General features: G+C 41.3%; 2 protein-coding genes across 5 annotated transcripts in view; one reads left to right on the top strand and one right to left on the bottom strand.

Annotated features, from left to right (window-relative positions):
* LOC143360954 (uncharacterized) overlaps window positions 1-14997 on the top strand; it is a 135178-nt gene extending 120181 nt beyond the window's left edge. For all 4 annotated transcript variants that reach the window (XM_076800167.1, XM_076800168.1, XM_076800170.1 and 1 more), the window contains 8 exons: window positions 2242-2435; window positions 4218-4397; window positions 6121-6446; window positions 7502-7659; window positions 8124-8687; window positions 9953-10125; window positions 10528-10677; window positions 10759-14997. In XM_076800167.1, coding sequence (XP_076656282.1) covers window positions 2242-2435; window positions 4218-4397; window positions 6121-6446; window positions 7502-7659; window positions 8124-8687; window positions 9953-10125; window positions 10528-10677; window positions 10759-10878 — 1865 coding nt within the window. In that variant the 3' untranslated portion in view covers window positions 10879-14997. The remainder of the gene's footprint in view (window positions 1-2241; window positions 2436-4217; window positions 4398-6120; window positions 6447-7501; window positions 7660-8123; window positions 8688-9952; window positions 10126-10527; window positions 10678-10758) is intronic.
* On the bottom strand, window positions 13790-17825 carry LOC143360957 (E3 ubiquitin-protein ligase RAD18). The gene is made up of 7 exons (XM_076800173.1): window positions 17552-17825; window positions 17391-17469; window positions 16772-17303; window positions 16418-16676; window positions 16264-16324; window positions 15557-16189; window positions 13790-15488 (listed from the first exon to the last, which is right to left on the bottom strand). Exons 1-7 carry the CDS (start codon window positions 17579-17581, stop codon window positions 15115-15117), a joined length of 1968 nt encoding a protein of 655 aa, XP_076656288.1. The 5' UTR covers window positions 17582-17825; the 3' UTR covers window positions 13790-15114.
* Between the last annotated feature and the right edge of the window lie 566 nt (window positions 17826-18391).

Below are 18391 nucleotides of genomic sequence, written 5' to 3' on the forward strand. Positions count from 1 at the left end.
TCCTCGGTGGCCGAGGAAGCACACGCTAATCTACCTGTTTTACTTTGTAAATACTGTCTCTACTCGATAAATGTCGCAAATATCTAGCCCATAATTGTCCTAGAACTATCCCCATTACCGCGGGGTATAGCCCCCGTGAGGGGCCTCGGTGACCGAGGGGGCACACGCTAATCCACCTGTTTTATTTCGCAAATACTGTCTCTACTCGATATATGTCCCAAATGTCTACGCTTTAATTGTCCCAGAACTATCCCCACTACCGTGGTATATATGTCCCGTGAGGGGCCTCGGTGGCCGAGGAAGCACACGCTAATCCACCTGTTTTATTTCGCAAATACTGTCTCTACTCGATATATGTCCCAAATGTCTACGCTTTAATTGTCCCAGAACTATCCCCACTACCGCGGGGTATACCCCTCGTGAGGGGCCCAGGCCATTCGAGCTTCGCTGTGCCTTTCTACAGTGGATCAAAGAATAGTATCTTCTGGCCGATAATTGTCCCTGGCCAGACCCGTGTTTTGGACAATTATCGAGTAGACACTGCGCAATCTTTCCTCGTTTCCATTCTACGAGCTCGCCATTGATCGATTGCGATTAAGTATCAGCAGCGTTTTCGTTGACAATGGCTCCTCTACGAGGACATCGATCCGCGCACGAATTAAAATGGTAGCGATGATTGTTCGTCGTTCGCGGATCACGATCGACGACGATGCCGTTTCCTGGAGTTCGGGAAATGTTTAGCGCGCGATCGTCGGAATCAGAAAATCCACGACCTCGAAATAATTCGAACAATGGCCGGCTCTTTCGGAAAGATTGACATTGCGCGGTCCCGAACAATAACGTGACCAAGAGGGGGACAGATTTGAATGGTGAACGAACTGAACAATGCACGCAATATGTCGTCTCGATCGGATCAATATCCGGTAAATGGCGAGTTATTTCGAGCCGGTGCTCTGCCCGTGCCAACGCGAACGAAAAAAAAAAAAAAACTAAAAATAAACGTTTTGTGCAGCGATTACAAGTGCGTGAAATTTATGGATATACAGCGAATTCTCGATATATGTCAATAACACGGGTCTTGCCAGTGTCGTGTTCTGTTTGCGCTCCTCGGCGTCCGAGGCCTCTCGAGCTTCGGGGCTCCTCGCGGGATATACCATGCGGTAGGGGGGATAGTTCTGCGACAATTACAGCGTAGATATTTGGGACATTTATCGAGTAGAGACTGTATTTGCGAAGTAAAACAGGTGGATCAGCGTGTGCCTCCGAGGCCACCGAGGCCTCTCGAGCTTTGGGGCCCCTGACGGGGTATACCCCAGTGGGGATAGTTCTGGGACTATTATAGCGTAGATATTTGGGACATTTATCGAGTAGAGACTGTATTTGCGAAGTAAAACAGGTGGATCAGCGTGTGCCTCCTCGGCCACCGAGGCCTCTCGAGCTTTGGGGCTCCTGACGGGGTATACCCCAGTGGGGATAGTTCTGGGACAATTATAACGTAGATATTTGGGACATTTATCGAGTAGAGACTATATTTGCGAAGTAAAAGAGGTCCACCGAGGCCCCTCACGGGGAATATACCCCGCGGTAGCGAGGATAATTCCGCGACATTTATCATCGAGGCCTTGGCGACATATACGGAGAAATCGCTGTACATGCTAATCTCACAGAATCATTTTTTAAAATCCCTCCAGCAAAATGTCCGCGTTGACGTGTTAGATCGCCGAGTATGCGAAGGGTGAGAATTCATTGGTAATGCAATAAAGGTCGCACAATCCACGGTTTATTTATACGGGTATTTGAAAATATATTTTTGTCACACACCGCAGCGCAGAATTACGACCAAACAGGGCGACACTATTGCGAGGCTCACTGTACCGCCTGATATATGCAGCTGGCACAGTGACACCGCATAAAATAATGGGTAGAAAGTAATTGTTCAAGTACCCGGCTCGATTCGTCGTCATCAGGTGATGCGTCACGCCGACGACGGCCGTACTAAATTACGAGCCGAATAAAATTTCGGAAAATTCGCGCGATCAAAAAATCGTTTCTCTCCGTTTCTCGCGTCCACGCGTTCATCGAGATTTCCCGGGTTAATTGCGTTTCTCTGTAAGTATCGATTGCGTTTACAAAAAAAAAAAAAAAAAAGAAAATATTTGTCATCGGTAGTATCGCGTGTTCCTGACCCGATTTTCTAAAAAGGTTTTCCCCTTCGGCTAACGCAGTTTCTCTAATTTTCAGAGAGCACGTTCCGAGTAACGTTGCAGAAGAGCAGCCGTGGACTTGGCTTAAGCGTTTCCGGCGGAGGAACCGCCGGACCAGTTCGAGTAAAAAGACTGTTCCCCCAACAACCTGCGGCCTTGTCCAATAAACTTCAACCTGGTGATATCCTCCTCGCTGCTAATGGTATTCCCTTAACCGGTCTCACCAATTATGTAAGTGAACCTCCGTCAGCTGTGCGCAACAACGATCACCACGGTTGAAAATATCCGGGGTTTTCTTCGGCAAACGAACGGGCAACAATTATTTGTTTCATCGACTGTACACAATTACAATTTTTACTATCGATCGGAGATCGGTTTGCACTAGAAAAAAAGAAATACATTGTCCAAGACCAAGATCCATTTGATTCCGGTTCAGCCAACATGACGCAACGAAATGCAATGAATTCTCGATATATGTCTTGGCAGCGTCATGTATCGTCTAGGAGACATGCCGTGTTATGTTTACACTCCTCGGCGTCCGAAGCTCCCCGAGCTTCGCGGTCCCTCACGGGATATACCCCGCGGTAGTGGGGATAATGCCACGACGTTTATCATCCAGGCCTTGGCGACATATATAGAGAAGTCACAATGTGCTTGCCACGTATGCTTTTCATATACGCGTGGACAAATAAATACAGGCTGAGTCATCTTACGTTTGCACCTCAAATGGCTTTGTTGTTTATCAAGATACGTCAAATACCTTAACCTTGAGTGACCTTGAGTAATTATAGTCACTGTATCGTTGACATACATTGAGAATTCACTGTATATGTCCGGGTATACCCCGCGGTGGTGGGGATAATTCCGCGACGTTTATCATCCAGGCCTTGGCGACATATATAGAGAAGTCACAATGTGCTTGCCACGTATGCTTTTCATATACGCGTGGACAAATAAATACAGGCTGAGTCACCTAACGTTTGCACCCCAAATGTCTTTGTTGTTTTTCAAGATACGTCAAATATCTTAACCTTGAGTGACCTCGCATATCTTGACCTTGAGTAATTATAGTCAGTGTATCGTTGACATACATTGAGAATTCACTGTATATGTCCGGGCATACCCCGCGGTGGTGGGGATAATTCCGCGACGTTTACCATCCAGGCCTCGGCGACATATATGGAGAAGTCACTGTATCGTTGACATATATCGAGAATTCACTGTATATGTTCTCCGCCTCTTCGCGGCCCCTCACGGGGTATACCCCGCGGTAATAGGGATAATTCCGCGGCGTTTATCATGCAGGCCTCGGCGACATATATCGCGAAACCACTGTACCGATAGCCGTGCAGCTTCAGATGACTCCGCAGGCTTGTCTTCGCGTAGCTCTTCGGGATTTGCATCGGATTAGCATAATGCAGCTAGATCCGGAACTCGTAGCGAAGATAGACGGTATCTCGCGCGTAGTTGCCCGTCCGTCCCTCCGAGGATCCAGGTATAATATCAGTTTATGTTGAACAACGGCTGTGCTCGTCGCACGTGCTTTTCTCTTGTAGGACAACACGTCGATGGTAAATAGCAAAACTTGATGCCTCCCGAACTTCGACAACTCTATTACGATTCGTTTCGTGCGGATAACTTGGGGATCCTATACACGGTGGGGTGCGTGTTCGTTGGGTATATAGTGTTTAGAAAGTTAGGAATCCTCGAGCACGGCCGGGCGACCCGACGCCGCGCCGTTTTCTTAAACAATAGATTACGATTAGAGTGGGGCTGGTGAGAGGAGCGTGATCGATCGCTGAGCACTCACCCCACGCCCACGGAGGTCTGAAGTACTCGTCAACCGATTGCATCGGTTCGCGTTGTAACGTTAAAAATTTCGAACAGAAATTGTCGAGCACCCACTGTCCACTGTCCAAAGGAGTGGAATTTTGAAAATTGAAATTTCCCTCCATCTCTCTCTCTTTCTCTGTCTCGGAATCCGAAATCTGATTCGAACGCAACTTGTTGCAGGAGGCCCTGGAGGTTCTGCGAACGACACCGAGCACCGTGGAGTTGGTGGTGTGCAGACTTCCCGGTGACACCAATGTGACGCCACCCGGGGCACCGCCGCCGCCCCCGGCAAGAAGAGAACCGCCCCCGCCTTTGCGAATACTGAACCCCCTGCCGCCCCTTCAAATCGAACCCTGCGGCGTAAGTAACCCCTTACACCCCAGGAATCCCTACCGTGTTGCGCGACCCCCGCGACCCGATAGGCAGCCGAATTTCCTGGATCACCGACCCGCTGAATTCCACGATTTTCCAGCCCCTTGGCTGCTAATCGAAAGATTGAAACTCGGATAGCGCGGAACTACTATCGACAGCCTATTATACACGACCATTGTATCGTATTTACACGCCTGCGTTGCCAACAATTTCCTCGGACCTGGGATATCAATTCGATGGCCGCCTTGTCTCCCTTGACCCTCCCCACGCTGTGCCCCGAGACGACATCTACAATTTTTATTTCGATATAAGACAACGCCTTTTATTTAAATAATTTAAATTATTTATTTAAGAATATTTCTTCCTCTGAATTACGGCGAACGGCGCTCCCGAGCCTTATATCGAGAGAGAAACTGTAGCGAAATATCGGCGTGGGTCCGAAATGACCCCGGCATAGAACACGCAGGAGCAGTGTCGCCAGATCAGGAGTTGTTCCCCCACTCTAATTTCCCCTTCTACCGCGCTGTTCCCCCACTCTTCCGCCGCCGGCCGGTCACGTGACGCGTTCCGCCTCTGTCACGTGACCAACCCGGTACTGGCAGAGAGGGGGTAATCTTTTCCCCTCGATTCGTGCTCCCTCCCCTCATCTGGCGACACTGCGTTCCGAACACCGTTGGGGTTGATCTGATTTGTTAAAATTTTAATATGCTCGCGAGAGAAACATTGATATAGTTGAGTAATGGCTGGCGCGCGATCGATAGCACAATTGGCAAGATTTCGAGATACGTACGAAATTCGTGACGGTGTTGCAAAGGGAAATTTGTTTTTCATTATCTGCTGGTTCACGGCCAGCAGACCCGACAGCCTCCGCCGGTATTCATAAAGCAATGATTAATGAATATACTATCAGTTACATCCGGCAACTCTCGAGAGGAATACAGAATCCAATCGAAGTTCGTTTACAATTTAGATTTCGGTATCTCTTAGCTAACGAACAGTGGCTGCTGATGCGATGGCAGCAAAATCCCCCTTGCGTTTATATGCATCGCTCCGGAGCCCGGGCCAGCTTATAACGCGGAGAAATATCCGACATTATGATAGCCCGGAGTCGATGAAAAATATTGAGCGACGTGCGCGCAGTGTTTACTCGATACATGTCCACAACACGGGTCTAGCCACGGACATATATCGGCGAGGAGATACGATTCTTTGACCCAAGCGACCTTACACTCCTCTCGAGCTTCTCGGCCCCTCACGGGGTATACCACGCGGCAGTGGGGATAGTTCTGGGACTTTTATCGGCTAGGCATTTGGGACATATACAGGGTATTTCACCTAACTCGAGCATCTATAATATCTCGCTTGTTTCTTATGATGGAAGAAAATTTCAGAGGAAAACATTAGTTGGTTCAGAGGGACAAATATTATGATAGGCAAAAAAATTCGTTCGAGGTTATATTTTGTGAGATGTCAAGGTCATCGAAGTATTTTTAACGGAATGATATATTTTTATTATCGCTATACGATAGCCGAGGTCGAGACGAATCCAACGACCTGTAATATTATGACCTTCGCGTGACCTTGATATGAAAAATTTATAAAAGTAGGACACTCGATGTAAACAGTGAAATAACGATGATCCCCTACGGTTTCAAGAAATGTTCTTGAACCTTGACTGATGACTGTAAACACGGTGAAATGTTTGTCGCAGGAATTCGACATAGAGATGACGAAAGTTGGCGGTAGCCTGGGCTTCACTTTGAGAAAAGCGGACAGCAGCGCGCTGGGTCATTACGTGAGGGCGTTGGTGCGGGAGCCGGCATTAAGCGACGGACGCATCCGACCAGGGGACAAAATAGTCGCCGTTGACGGCGCACCATTGTCCCCGATGAGCCACGAAGAGGCTGTCCAATTGCTGCGTCAATGTGGCCCCACCGTGAAGCTTCGATTGTACAGGGATCTGGCGCAAACCCCTGTATCCGCGCTTTCGCCTACCGAGCCTGATCATCCCCTCCGTCCACCGCGAACCAGCTTAAGGTGAACTTTACTAGCGAATATAAAGCAGTCCAACGAGCAAACAGTGACGGATTAGTGCTCAATCAGCTCTTGCTCGCTCTGCAATTAATCCATCGACACAATGTTAACTACTAACCAATTGTGCTTCCACGGCCCGGCGTCTTATATTAGATTGTCGCATGTGAAATGTCCGATTACAGGACAAAAATTGCCATAACCGCCTGCAGATCGATTTACATTTTAAAATACCAAAGCTGACCTCTAAAGTCCTGTCTTCAGTAGATAACTAACTTCATCAATGTGCTTGCCACGTATGCTTTTCATATACGAGTGGACAAATCAACACAGGGTGTGTCACCTAACCTTTGCACCGAAAATGTCTTTGTTGTTTTTCAAGATACGTCGAATATATTAACCTTGAGTGACCTTGAGTAATTACAGTCACTGAATCCCTAATGGAGAGGTGGGCTGTCGTCGCAGGTGTTTAAAAAAGGGTGGTCCCGTTTAAGAATACGAAGGTGACCTTGAGATTTCGAAACAGAAAGACAACAAAAATATTTTTATGGTGTGAGCCTGTGCCCATTGACCTTGTCTTCAAGACATCTCTGACGTATCTTTTAAAAACAACGATGTCACTAACAATGGTGTCTACTTTGATGAACAGCTTCTCATATGGAAAAAAGCTAATGTTTGCTGAACGTTACCGTTACAAGTCGGACAATTCATATGAGACGACCTAACCTAACCGTTTTCACGGTTGAGGCATTCGGACGTGAGCCGTGTCCTTTTGGAATGGTTTTCTCGGGCGAGCTCGTCGCAGCTAGCTTCATCAGGGCCAGCCGAGCAATTAAAAAGTCAGTCCTCCGATTGGTGAGCAATGAACCGGAGAACACGGGCTAAGCTGTATCAGCGAAGCACCGTAAGATGCACAGTAGTGTCAGCGCGTCTGTCTCCTCTGATGAAGCTAGAGCCGGAAACTTTCGGAAACGAGTACGCTCGAAGATCCAGTGAGAGACGAAGAGTTTGACAACTCGTTCCTCGTGACCGGAAGTCAAGATACAGAAATATTCTTCCAGACAAGAGGCAGTAGACATGCTGTGCGATTTGGCGGTCCGGAAACTATCTCCGGGCACCTCGAGCGGTTCAAGTTGCAAGCAATCCCCTGGAGCGTCTTGCAATTCCCCGAGGAGACTCCGTCGTCTTGCCACCCGTACGCCTACCGAAAATGATCAAGGTACTCCAATCATTCGAGTCCTGATGTAACCCCGCAGAAATTAAATTAAACGTACATTTCAACGAGTCGAGTTCCAACTGGGCGGGATGAAAACTCCATAAAATGAAACGGTAAAGTCTTGATCTAAGCCGAACGGACCTACACGATCTTAGTCAGTTCGCCCATCCCCTCCACTGAGGGGCATACCCGCGAGGAGACATGAATCGCGTTTACGTGAGGTCACAAGAAAATAGTAGCCGCCCTACACGATCTATGTCACAGCACGGACCCGAGGCTTGGGCTTAGATCAAGACTTTACTGTACATGAATCGGGGAGAAGTTCCGGGAGCGTGTCCTACGTAAAAATGAATTTAATGGCATATATTCTTGCGGGGAAGAATATGATTCTCTTAACAACAGCGTTCGGAACAATGATCGGGGAAGCCCGACGCAACAATAAGAACGATGTATAACGATCCTTGCAGAAGCTTTGGAGAAGCAGCCGAGCGTGCACGCGACGTCAACGGCCAGCCAGGCGGAGACATCCGATTCCGACCAGTGCTCGATCAGGACGCAGATAACGAATTCCCAGCCAAACACACCGGGAACCGACATAATCGATCCGCCGCCGCTCTACGACGTTTGCGATTCGAGCGATTCCTCGAAGACACCGGCGCGGCCGAGTTTCCTCGACTTATCGGCACCCCAGGGGAAACCTAATTTTCAGTTTTGCAGCCAGGACTCGGATCTCGAGTATCCCGGAGGCGCGGCGACCGCCCCCGAAGACCAGCAAGACGAACGGGACGAGACAACGGTGCCGGATTACGAGAGGAGAGAGGCGAACGTCTTGTCCAGCGACGATCATGACAACGATCTGCCTTCCGAGCCTGCCTCGATGCCACCGGTACTCTCGTCGACGAGTAGCTCGAATGCCGCCGCGTTCAGCTATAAGAATCCCGCTTATCAAAGCGCTAACCCTGCCTGCGGTGCCGGTATCGACGCTGCTACCAAAAACAAGGCTACCCACTCCAGCGATCAGGACATACCTGGTAACTCCATACATACTATGTCCGTCATGTTGGATTCGCCATTTTGTTTTTTTAATTTTAAGTTCAGATTCGTAATCAGAGATCCTGGAAACAGCGTATTACCAATTTTTGTAGAAATCGAATCATTTTTTCCAATACCCGTCCGCCATTTTGTTTCTGAACATTTCAAGTCCAGATTCATAATCGGCGACCTTAAAAACATCGTATTACCAATTTTGGTAGAAATCAAATCATTTTTCCGGATACCCGTCCGCCATATTGGTTCCGCCATTTTGTTTTTGAACATTTCAAGTCCAGATTCATAATCAGCGATCTTAAAAACATCGTATTACCAATTTTTGTAGAAATCGAATCATTTTTCCGCGTACCCGTCCGCCATATTGGATCCGCCATTTTGCTTTTGAACATTTCAAGTCCAGATTCATAATCAGCGACCTTGAAAACATCGTATTACCAATATTTTTAGAAATCAAACCATTTTTCCGAATACCCGTTCGCCATATTGAATCGGCCATTTTGTTTTTGAACATTTCAAGTCCAGATTTGTAATCAGCGACCTTAAAAACATCGTATTACCAATTTTTGTAGAAATCAAATCATTTTTCCGCGTACCCGTCCGCCATATTAAATTGGCCATTTTGTTTTTGAAAATTTCAAATTCAGATTCGTAATCGGCGACCCGTCCAAAGTCGACGAATTTTTCCAGGCTTCTAGAAAAAATGCTGAGTCGATTAAAGTATCTTTCCATATCGTATCAGTCAATTGTCTTTGATTTGTTGAGTAATCCGAAGATAATCGAACAATTATTTTGAACAAAATAAATGGTATATATATATAACGCGTTCGCGCTATCTTATCTCTTCTAGTGGCACAGGAACGTGCAATATCTTGTTGCTAGCATGCCGAGTTAACTGGTTTTTGCGCACATCAGCTCGAGTGATTGTTAAACATTTGTTATCCAGTCTTTCATACTTTACACAATTGAGCAACATTTTTTTCTCGTACGGTGCTAGACGGTAACCTATATAAATAAACAGTATAGTACCATTTGCTTCGTTCAGTAGACAAACTACACTCGCGACATATTGTTCCTTTGAAGTCGGTTTCAATTAAATAACAAACAGTGAGTGGCGACCGAGTTCTGACGGTGGAGTCGAACAAGCAACGCGTGCTAGTTAATTCTGTCGTATTAAATTAGAATTTAATTGCAGGCTGACGTTTAATTAATTCCCCGCGTTCTGACTTCGGATTTCTGTCTGACGCAGGAAAAATCTTGGGAGCGGAGGATCCCGCTGGCAGCAAGGGTTTATTGAAGTGGAAGGGCGTGATGTTTGCTCCAGATGATGGAATTGATAAAAGTGAGAATGAACCGGAGAACGTCGGGAAGGATACCACAGATTCAGCTATTCCCATCGAAGAACTTGAACAAGGAAGCGAGGTAGAATTGCGTTACCGAATTCTTTCATTATCTATGGACGACAATTGCTAGTGAACGGATACAATATTCCAACGCTGAAAAGCTTCAAAAATATCGCCTCTTGTCATTTTTAGAATTCTGATTAAACTTCACCTTCTGGGACCACAAATTTTTAACTGTATTTTTATATAATCCTGTAGATTTTGTCGAGAATATGCCAAAAATCGCATAACTTTTGAACCAGTAAATTACTCACATTAAACCTTCGATTTCCGGCATTTTCTCGTCAAGATCTACAAGATTATATTTAAAAAAGTGCAACATTTTTGGTCCCAGAGAGTGAAGTCCAGCCAAATTTTTATGTGTATAGTAGTTGCGTTTGGTCTTGCCTTCGAATTGTTGTAATAAATATTTTTGCGACAGGTGTTCATGGTAGAGCTGACACGTGGCTGGAATAGCCGACTAGGGTTCAGCTTGCAACCGGAAGGAAATCATACAGTTATATCGGTCGTGCATCCCGACAGTGTGGCTGCTAAAGATGGAAGACTGAAGCAAGGGGACGTGCTTTTGATGGTATATTGTGTGAACCTGTCTTCTATTTTAATTATACGGTACGAGCAAGTAGACTCTAATGACGATCTGTTTTAATTGTAGGTAAATGACGAAAGTGTGAAAGACATGTCGACAGCAGACATAATAGATCTGCTACGTAAAATCCGGGGTTCCATAGGTATTACGGTCATGAGACAAAGTAAAACGGAAAATCCAACGTGACGCTAGTCAGACGAATAATAGAAGAAACCCCCCGCTGAAGAAAGAGGAAACTTTCGTGTCCACATAACGGCAGCGAGTCTTTTATCGTGAAGCGCGACATCGGTTCACCGATGGAGCCCGAAAGGAAATCCATTGGTTCTCGTTTCGTTCGATGGGAAAACGACGCATGGACGGAAAACAACTTCCTTCGTAATTCTATGGTCAACGTGTTAATTGTGTGCAATATAAAGTTTCATGTGACTAGATCCTTAGGTAGAGTCCATGAGAAACGAAGCCTTAAACACGCTGCGGTGATTTAATCGATCGTAACACGCATCCTCTTCAAATCATTGTCCAACGAGACTACTAGTGTTAAGTTGTCCATTGAGTTAAAAATTTCTTAGATTTCATTCGTACGCTTTTCTACTGTTTACGATCGCTTGCTACCGAGCGATTGTTATTACCCAGTCAGCCAAATCCGTTTCGAACAACTTTTGCGGCAAAGTTTGTGTAGTACTTTGCGAGCAAGAGGCGGTCAATTTGGTACCAAACCCTGCTTAGAGCAGGATTTAAAAGCTTGCTGTAGGAGGAAAAATAGAATTTCATTTAAACTTCTAAATTATACAATTTTAAGTTTCATATAATTTCAATAATTTAATTCCGTTTTCCCTCCTACAGCAAGGTTTACTCTTAGAACAAGGTTAGGTTCGCTCTTAGTGCGACCGACCTGCCCTCTATGACAAAGCCAAGGTTTGGCCCCGATTTGCCCTGGATTTGGCATGGAGTTCTGGCTGCAAACTTGGCACTTAAATATTGATCCTAATGCGGAAACAGATGGATCGAAATTTGTAGACAAATTTTGGTGGCAAATTCATAGCAAATTGCTTACCTGGGTACTAACGTGAAACGAAATTTCGAAAATTATTAGCGATAGAAAGCCGTACAAATTTATTGGACAGCTTGATATCTTCGATACAGCTTATTAGCGTATTATCGAGTGCATTTGAAAGCTGTATTCGTTTCGATACTCCCAATCTAATGAGATCTAATTACTACTACGATTTAAAAATATATTATTAATATAGTCGATTCAATATTCAGCGTGGTTCAACGAACATCCTTTGGTTCGTTTAAACCAAGAAGACTGCTTTACGAAGTAAAAGAAAATCCGAAGGTGAGTAAGAAACGTATGGTTGCCATGTAGATATTTATTGGATGAATGAAAAACGTGTAAGGTGTTAACGCAAGTCCTTATTTTTACCTGATTCTTGTTGGGAAGTGTAGAACACCGTGTTTGAGTATTCACGAGTGCTCAATAATTGCATGGTAGGCTATTTTTATAAACCTACACACCGGAGGAATTCCATAGAATTATTACAAAGACTCTACATATGTATACATATGCTCCGAAGAGAGACTATTTAAAGAGAAACACCAACTATGGCGGGAAAGATACACATACCAAAAACCTTTTTCATTTGAAAGCTAACTAATTAAATTTATGCAAATTAATGTATGATGTTAGGCACACGTTGATATCGTTGAATATCGATATAACGAAAAAAAAACATAGAAACGCATAAAGAAAGCGTTTGTATGAATTCATTAGAAGTTGCAGTTGATATATAAAAATCTTGTTATACAAATTATATAATTTATCTTGTTGATAAAAAGTTTAATTATACGCGATTAATATTACGACGTTCTGAATCCTACATTCTAGAGAAATTAAGAGTGATGCGCCAGTACTACGAACACGATTCGCAGCGCCGTCTATAGTTCACGCACGTTCCCTGTTGAATTCCAAAAAATTGTTGCATTCTAAACATGCATACTAGAAATGATAGCAGAATGTAATTATAATATTCGACGAGGTACATCACTCTATGCCTGCAAACGTTCTAAATACTCCTAGATCAATATTTCTCGAATTTGTCAGCGAATCTGAATAATAAAAAAAGAAAGAAAACTATACACAAGCCTGTAATCAAAGAGTTAATCAAAATGTCACGGAAAATACATGAAGAACGTGTTTAGTTACTTTTGTCTTAAACGACGCTGAATCACCGCGCCTATTGTATAAATAATTATAAGACAATTATGTTTTAATATTGCATTCTCAAAGTTTCAAAGCGACAAGATTATCGCTCGAACGCGTCGAACATATCGTTACTAAATATAACGTATACCTACGTATACGTGTTCAGTGCGTATAATAAATAAGCGAACTATATTGTGTATTATATAGTGAAACTCATCACTTTGCAACGTACAACCGAAGATTCCCTTGCAATCATGCAATCGTAAAATCAATATGTCATACTTTCTGTCAAATAACATATGTATAATAAAATTGATATGTATGTTACTTGAAAGAAATTATGGGACTCGATCTACGAGTCTTGGACTGCTGTAGCATATAGTGTTTCTGATCGAAACAACGTTACTGCACGTGTGTTTATTAGCGACAAAAGAAAACAATTACACGAGAAGCAGTTGCTATGATTGCGCCATGCACTTGAAATCGTCGACATTATTGACGCGACACCTAAATTTCCTTTCAAGTCAGATATTTTCAGTAATTGAAGATTTTGTACATATCTCTCATGATCTGCAATTGAATTATTTTTTAAATTTACTGTACTGTTGAATCGAGATGCGCGAATCCCTTAAAAATTACAATCGTGACGTAAGAGTTGCTCTCGCGTAGAATTGAATGAAATAAAAAATATTTTTCGTGTTTCGAATTGAACTTCGGTATACTTAATAATACAGAATACTATTCAGTACTTAATAATACAGAACTCAAGGTACGCGAATGCTATAGTTTCATCCGACATACATGAACTACAAAATTATATTGAACTTCAATCGATCTTGCTCTTTCAAAGTTCCAATAAACTTTCATAAATCAGTGTAAAAAGCTGAACGATATTTTTTCCTTGCTTTCTCGTCTTTTAAAGAGTTTTACAGGAGATCTATGCACGGAAAAAATATAGACTCGCTTGCAGTATACTTAGGGGTGTAGTAGACGAGTAACTACCTCGCACGATGCCATACCATACACAGCAGTGGTTCTTAAACTTTTTATGCGTAACCCCTTGTTTCGAAAGCCTAACTATAATCTGGCAAATAAATGAACTAAACAATAATGTAGCATAAAATATTGTTGCCTACAATTTAAAGAAAGAAATTGAAATATAAAATCCTATCAAAAAGTGATAAACATATTTTTGAAAATAAACTTATTTTTGGAATATAATAATTAAGGGACAGAAGCAGAATAAATTATTTTCTGTATGGATATCTATAATTCTATTGCAATATAAGATAATATAAAAAAAGATCTTACGTGGCAATAGCACAATTGTTAATACAGATACTGAATGATATATTTGCTTGATATTTACTATAGTTTGTCTACTACATTACGTTGTACTGATATTTTTTTAGCACAATAATGTATGGAGTAATAATAAACAACTAAATATTTTCAGCATAAATTTCCTATTTACTCAACAGAACTTAGGAAAAGAGATTTTTCAAAGCACCTTAAATCCAATGGTTTCGCAAAGAATGGTTTCAGAAACACTGCCAAACATGAGTAACACTTAATGCCAGAGAAATAATTGTTAGCAGAAGTCACATACAGCTGTAGACAAAATCATCCTTGTCAGAATATTACACTTGTATTTATTCACAGATGCGAACATATATAATAATATAAACGTATAATAAATATATCATCACCATAAGAATGCAGTAGACTAAACAAAAATTTTAAATAAAATGTTTCATGAATGTGATAGTCGTTCCATTAGGATGTTAGAAGCCTTAATAGTTATATTGAAATCAAATATAATTTGTATATATACACATATACATATATTGTACATGGAATTAAATGTATAAATGAAACCAAAGTGTATAAGTAATAAAATGCATAACAAAGACAAATATTCGATTTGTATATAATACTAAAAAATGACTATTTTAAATGTTAAATCGGGCTTCTTATATCGTTGTTAATATCTATACATACCCGTGATGTAAGTTTGTGTTTATCGTTATCTTTTCCATTGTTAATCTCTTTCTGTTCAAATACTATAATGTATTTAATAAAACTCGGTGTTTTTGATACATGATTTTGTACTCGTATTATTTGCCTCGCGAAGTTTGACCGCGCTAAGGCACCCGAATTAAAATATCTCTTACATATAGATACTATACATACAAGGAGTCTACAAAAATATTTGTTTACATATTGTTCTTGCGCTTCGTTCGAACAGATTTTCTCAAGACCGTTGTGCTCTCTACCACTGTAGTATTCATGTTTCGATTTCTCAATCGTGTTTTACTTTGGAGACATGTTTCCTGATCATCGCACAGCACACTCACAGATCCTTCATTGGATTCATCGGTCTCGCTAAGATTCGATGGGGACAATTTCTTAAGCCTCTTCTTCACGTCGTAAACGGTTTTACCATCATTCTGTATGAAATCACGATTTCTTTTACGGTAGGAACGACTTCCACTACATTCGGGAGACGAACTTATGTTTTCCTTTTCGATACGCGACGAGTTTAGTAGACTGTTGTTTAAAAATCCATTATTAACAGCATTTGATTTACCTGTAAACGTAATTCTATGTATTTTAATCATTTCCAAATGTACACTTTGATCAATCTGAATTGCATACCACTACTAAGTTTGCTATCGATGCTATCGTTACTTGATAGGTCGTAACAAATGTTTTGCAAGACAGGAGCAGGCTTTTCACAATCTCCGTCTTCTTGATCAGAAGACGAATTGTCTCTTGTTGAGGAAAAGTCCACCCTCCTTGTTTCATCCTTTGAAAATTTCATCCTTTCTCCCCTTTTTAATGATATTTTGTGATTCGAAGAGTTCCATGTACACACAGAAATATCACTGCGTATGTCCGACTTCACGTGATCGCTTTCTACTTCTATTTCCCCGACATGATCGTTATAATCTGATCGTGTTTCATTCATTTCAGCATTATTGTTGCAAGGAAACTCAATATTAAGACATTTCTTTGGATCGCTGCTAGAATACATTTGTAAAGGGCAAGCACTGTCCGAATCAGAATCTTGAATATATGCATGGGAATTCACAGACGGTAGATCATTTTTGTCGACATCGTTTATTGAATCATCCGAACTCTCAGCGATTGTTTCACTTTTCTGTACGGTACGTTTGTAGCCTTCAAAGCTTTCGTTTAACAAATTACGTCTTACAGTCGGATTTCTTTGTAGCTCGGAACTCTTGATTCGTTTAATTAAACTTTCGAAACTGTCTTTATGTGCTTCCACTGGTGAAGAAAAATGAAATAGTGCAATGTTGTATTCGTTGTAATGAATTAAGAAATATTAAACAAAAACTTACAATACTTTTTCCTCTCTTCGTCTATGACGTTTTGTTCTGTATTTCTGTTAACTTGTAACTTCTGAAACAATCAATATAGATTGCTATATGTATACTGTTATATTGCATTTCTCTACTTCGAAAAGTGTTGCCTGTTATAAGTAGGAATAATTACATTTATAAATGAAGTCTTATTAATTCTTTTTTCAAGGTTCTCCTCATCTTCGCATTGTTTAATTAATTCGGAAACTGATCGTGGAGTAGATTTATCACATTCCGCATTATAAAGAACAATATATCTTTGCAATCGAGCTTCCATAATCTTGCGTTCTCCTTGTGCAGACAAGCCGAATTCTTTTAACTTTTTACGCATCACTGCATCCTTCATTAAACTAAATACTAGCTTCGGTAGTGGTTGACGTTTTGCATCTGTTCTGAAAAATAAATAGTAATCGTATACTTTTATCCAAATGTTTCAATGATACAGCACGCACATAAATTATACATTACGCATTATCGTTACACTTACTTTATCTGTACTTGATCTTTCTTCGCTTCTCGTTTTAAACAATCATCAAGATGCCTATTTATATTAGTCTCTGAAATAGTAACTTTGCAGACTGGACATATAACAACCTTGGTTTCATCTGTGCTAACTGGATCCTGCCGTTTAGTACTTTTTGGAGTAAACATTTCAGGTATTTTGTTTTTACCACTAGTACTCGGACTAGATAAATCTCTTTGAACATTTGTAGAAGGTGATGCGATATTTGCAGAAATTAAATTTCTACTAATACTTGCATTTTCTTGTTTAATCGAAGGTGAATATTTCTTTTGATGAGTTGATTTTGGTGAATTGAGAAAGCCGTCACACTTGTTGCCTGGCAGAAATTGTAGCGGACCTTTTAGACATTTTTTTAATTTGTCTTTAACTTGCAAAAATTGTGCTATAATTTCATCCAAAACTTTATTTTTTCGTAAGTCTTTCTCGAAAGTCTCCGCAAAGCAAGTGGGACATTGTGTTTTGTAATGCAAATACTTTCTGATACATAACGAACAATCTGTAATTAGATGAGTGTTATTATATGTATGTGTTAATAACTAAGATAATATTAAAAACAGTATCCAAAACAAATACTGTTACTTACAATTATGAGAGCATGATGTTATAACAGATGTATTGATATATTCATAGCATATACCGCAAAACATCAAATCCTCTATGTGCTGCGAAACAATTGATCATTTTATTTGTTAATTGAAATTGCAAATAAGAGAAGGAGTTAATATAAAAGTTGTAAATCGTTACCTTCAATTGTATATATTCAGGAGGCCACATTATACGTTATTATTGTTTAGACATATATGTATTACAAACCAGAGGTTAGATTAAATGTTTCTTTAAGGTAACGACCATAATTATGCGTTACTGAAAAATAAACAGTAACTGTTACTAAAATATAAATCATAAATTATAGATACCAATGGTCAAAGAAAAATTATAAAAGTAAATAAACAAAACAGTCTGCTCATACAATCGTTACTTTGAAATTGCATACAATCACTTTTGCCGGGAAACTCATAAAATGCTCTCCTGGTAGCAACTAAAAACCGATAGATGTCTATCTTACCGACTCGATGTCAACGATCTCTTGTCTTGAACTTTTTTAACCAAACGGACCCTAGTGTAAAGTACCATTCTCAACCTGAGCCTTTGAGCCTACTTTGAGCCTTTCAACGTCCAACAACTCCTACAAAAATACATTCTAAAATGACCTCAAAACATATTTTTGTGTATTGTTCTATTCCTGCCGAATCCCCCATAAGGTGCTGTGTACAGAGAGGATACGAGAGTGCTCACTCCCTAAAATGATTGTGTTAAAATACAATATAAATGTTTACATGTAATGTGGATTATGCGTTGGTAACCATATTGTCGCACATGGTAACATCCAGTAATTTAAGATCAGCGTTACCTAGCGGTAGACTCGAGAACCAATTCAGCCAATTGAGTATATTGTTTCCTTTGTTACACAGTCTTCTACTGATTTATTGTTTGCAAATATGAAAAAAGAAAAATATATTAAAATAAAATTTGTTAAAATAAAGTCTGTGTATAGAAAATACCAAAGCAGAGTTAGCGATGAAA

This window comes from Halictus rubicundus, chromosome 14 (assembly GCF_050948215.1).
Source record: "Halictus rubicundus isolate RS-2024b chromosome 14, iyHalRubi1_principal, whole genome shotgun sequence".
Classification (NCBI taxonomy): Eukaryota; Metazoa; Arthropoda; class Insecta; order Hymenoptera; family Halictidae; genus Halictus; species Halictus rubicundus.

Excerpts from the sequence above, each read along its gene's own strand:
- LOC143360957 (XM_076800173.1), bottom strand. The coding sequence starts at position 17,581 with ATGTGGCCTCCTGAATATATACAATTGAAG. Across the intron at positions 16,677-16,771 it reads AAAGATCAAGTACAGATAAA|AACAGATGCAAAACGTCAAC; the intron begins GTAAGTGTAACG and ends TTTATTTTTCAG. Across the intron at positions 16,190-16,263 it reads CGAAGAGAGGAAAAAGTATT|TGGAAGCACATAAAGACAGT; the intron begins GTAAGTTTTTGT and ends TTTCTTCACCAG.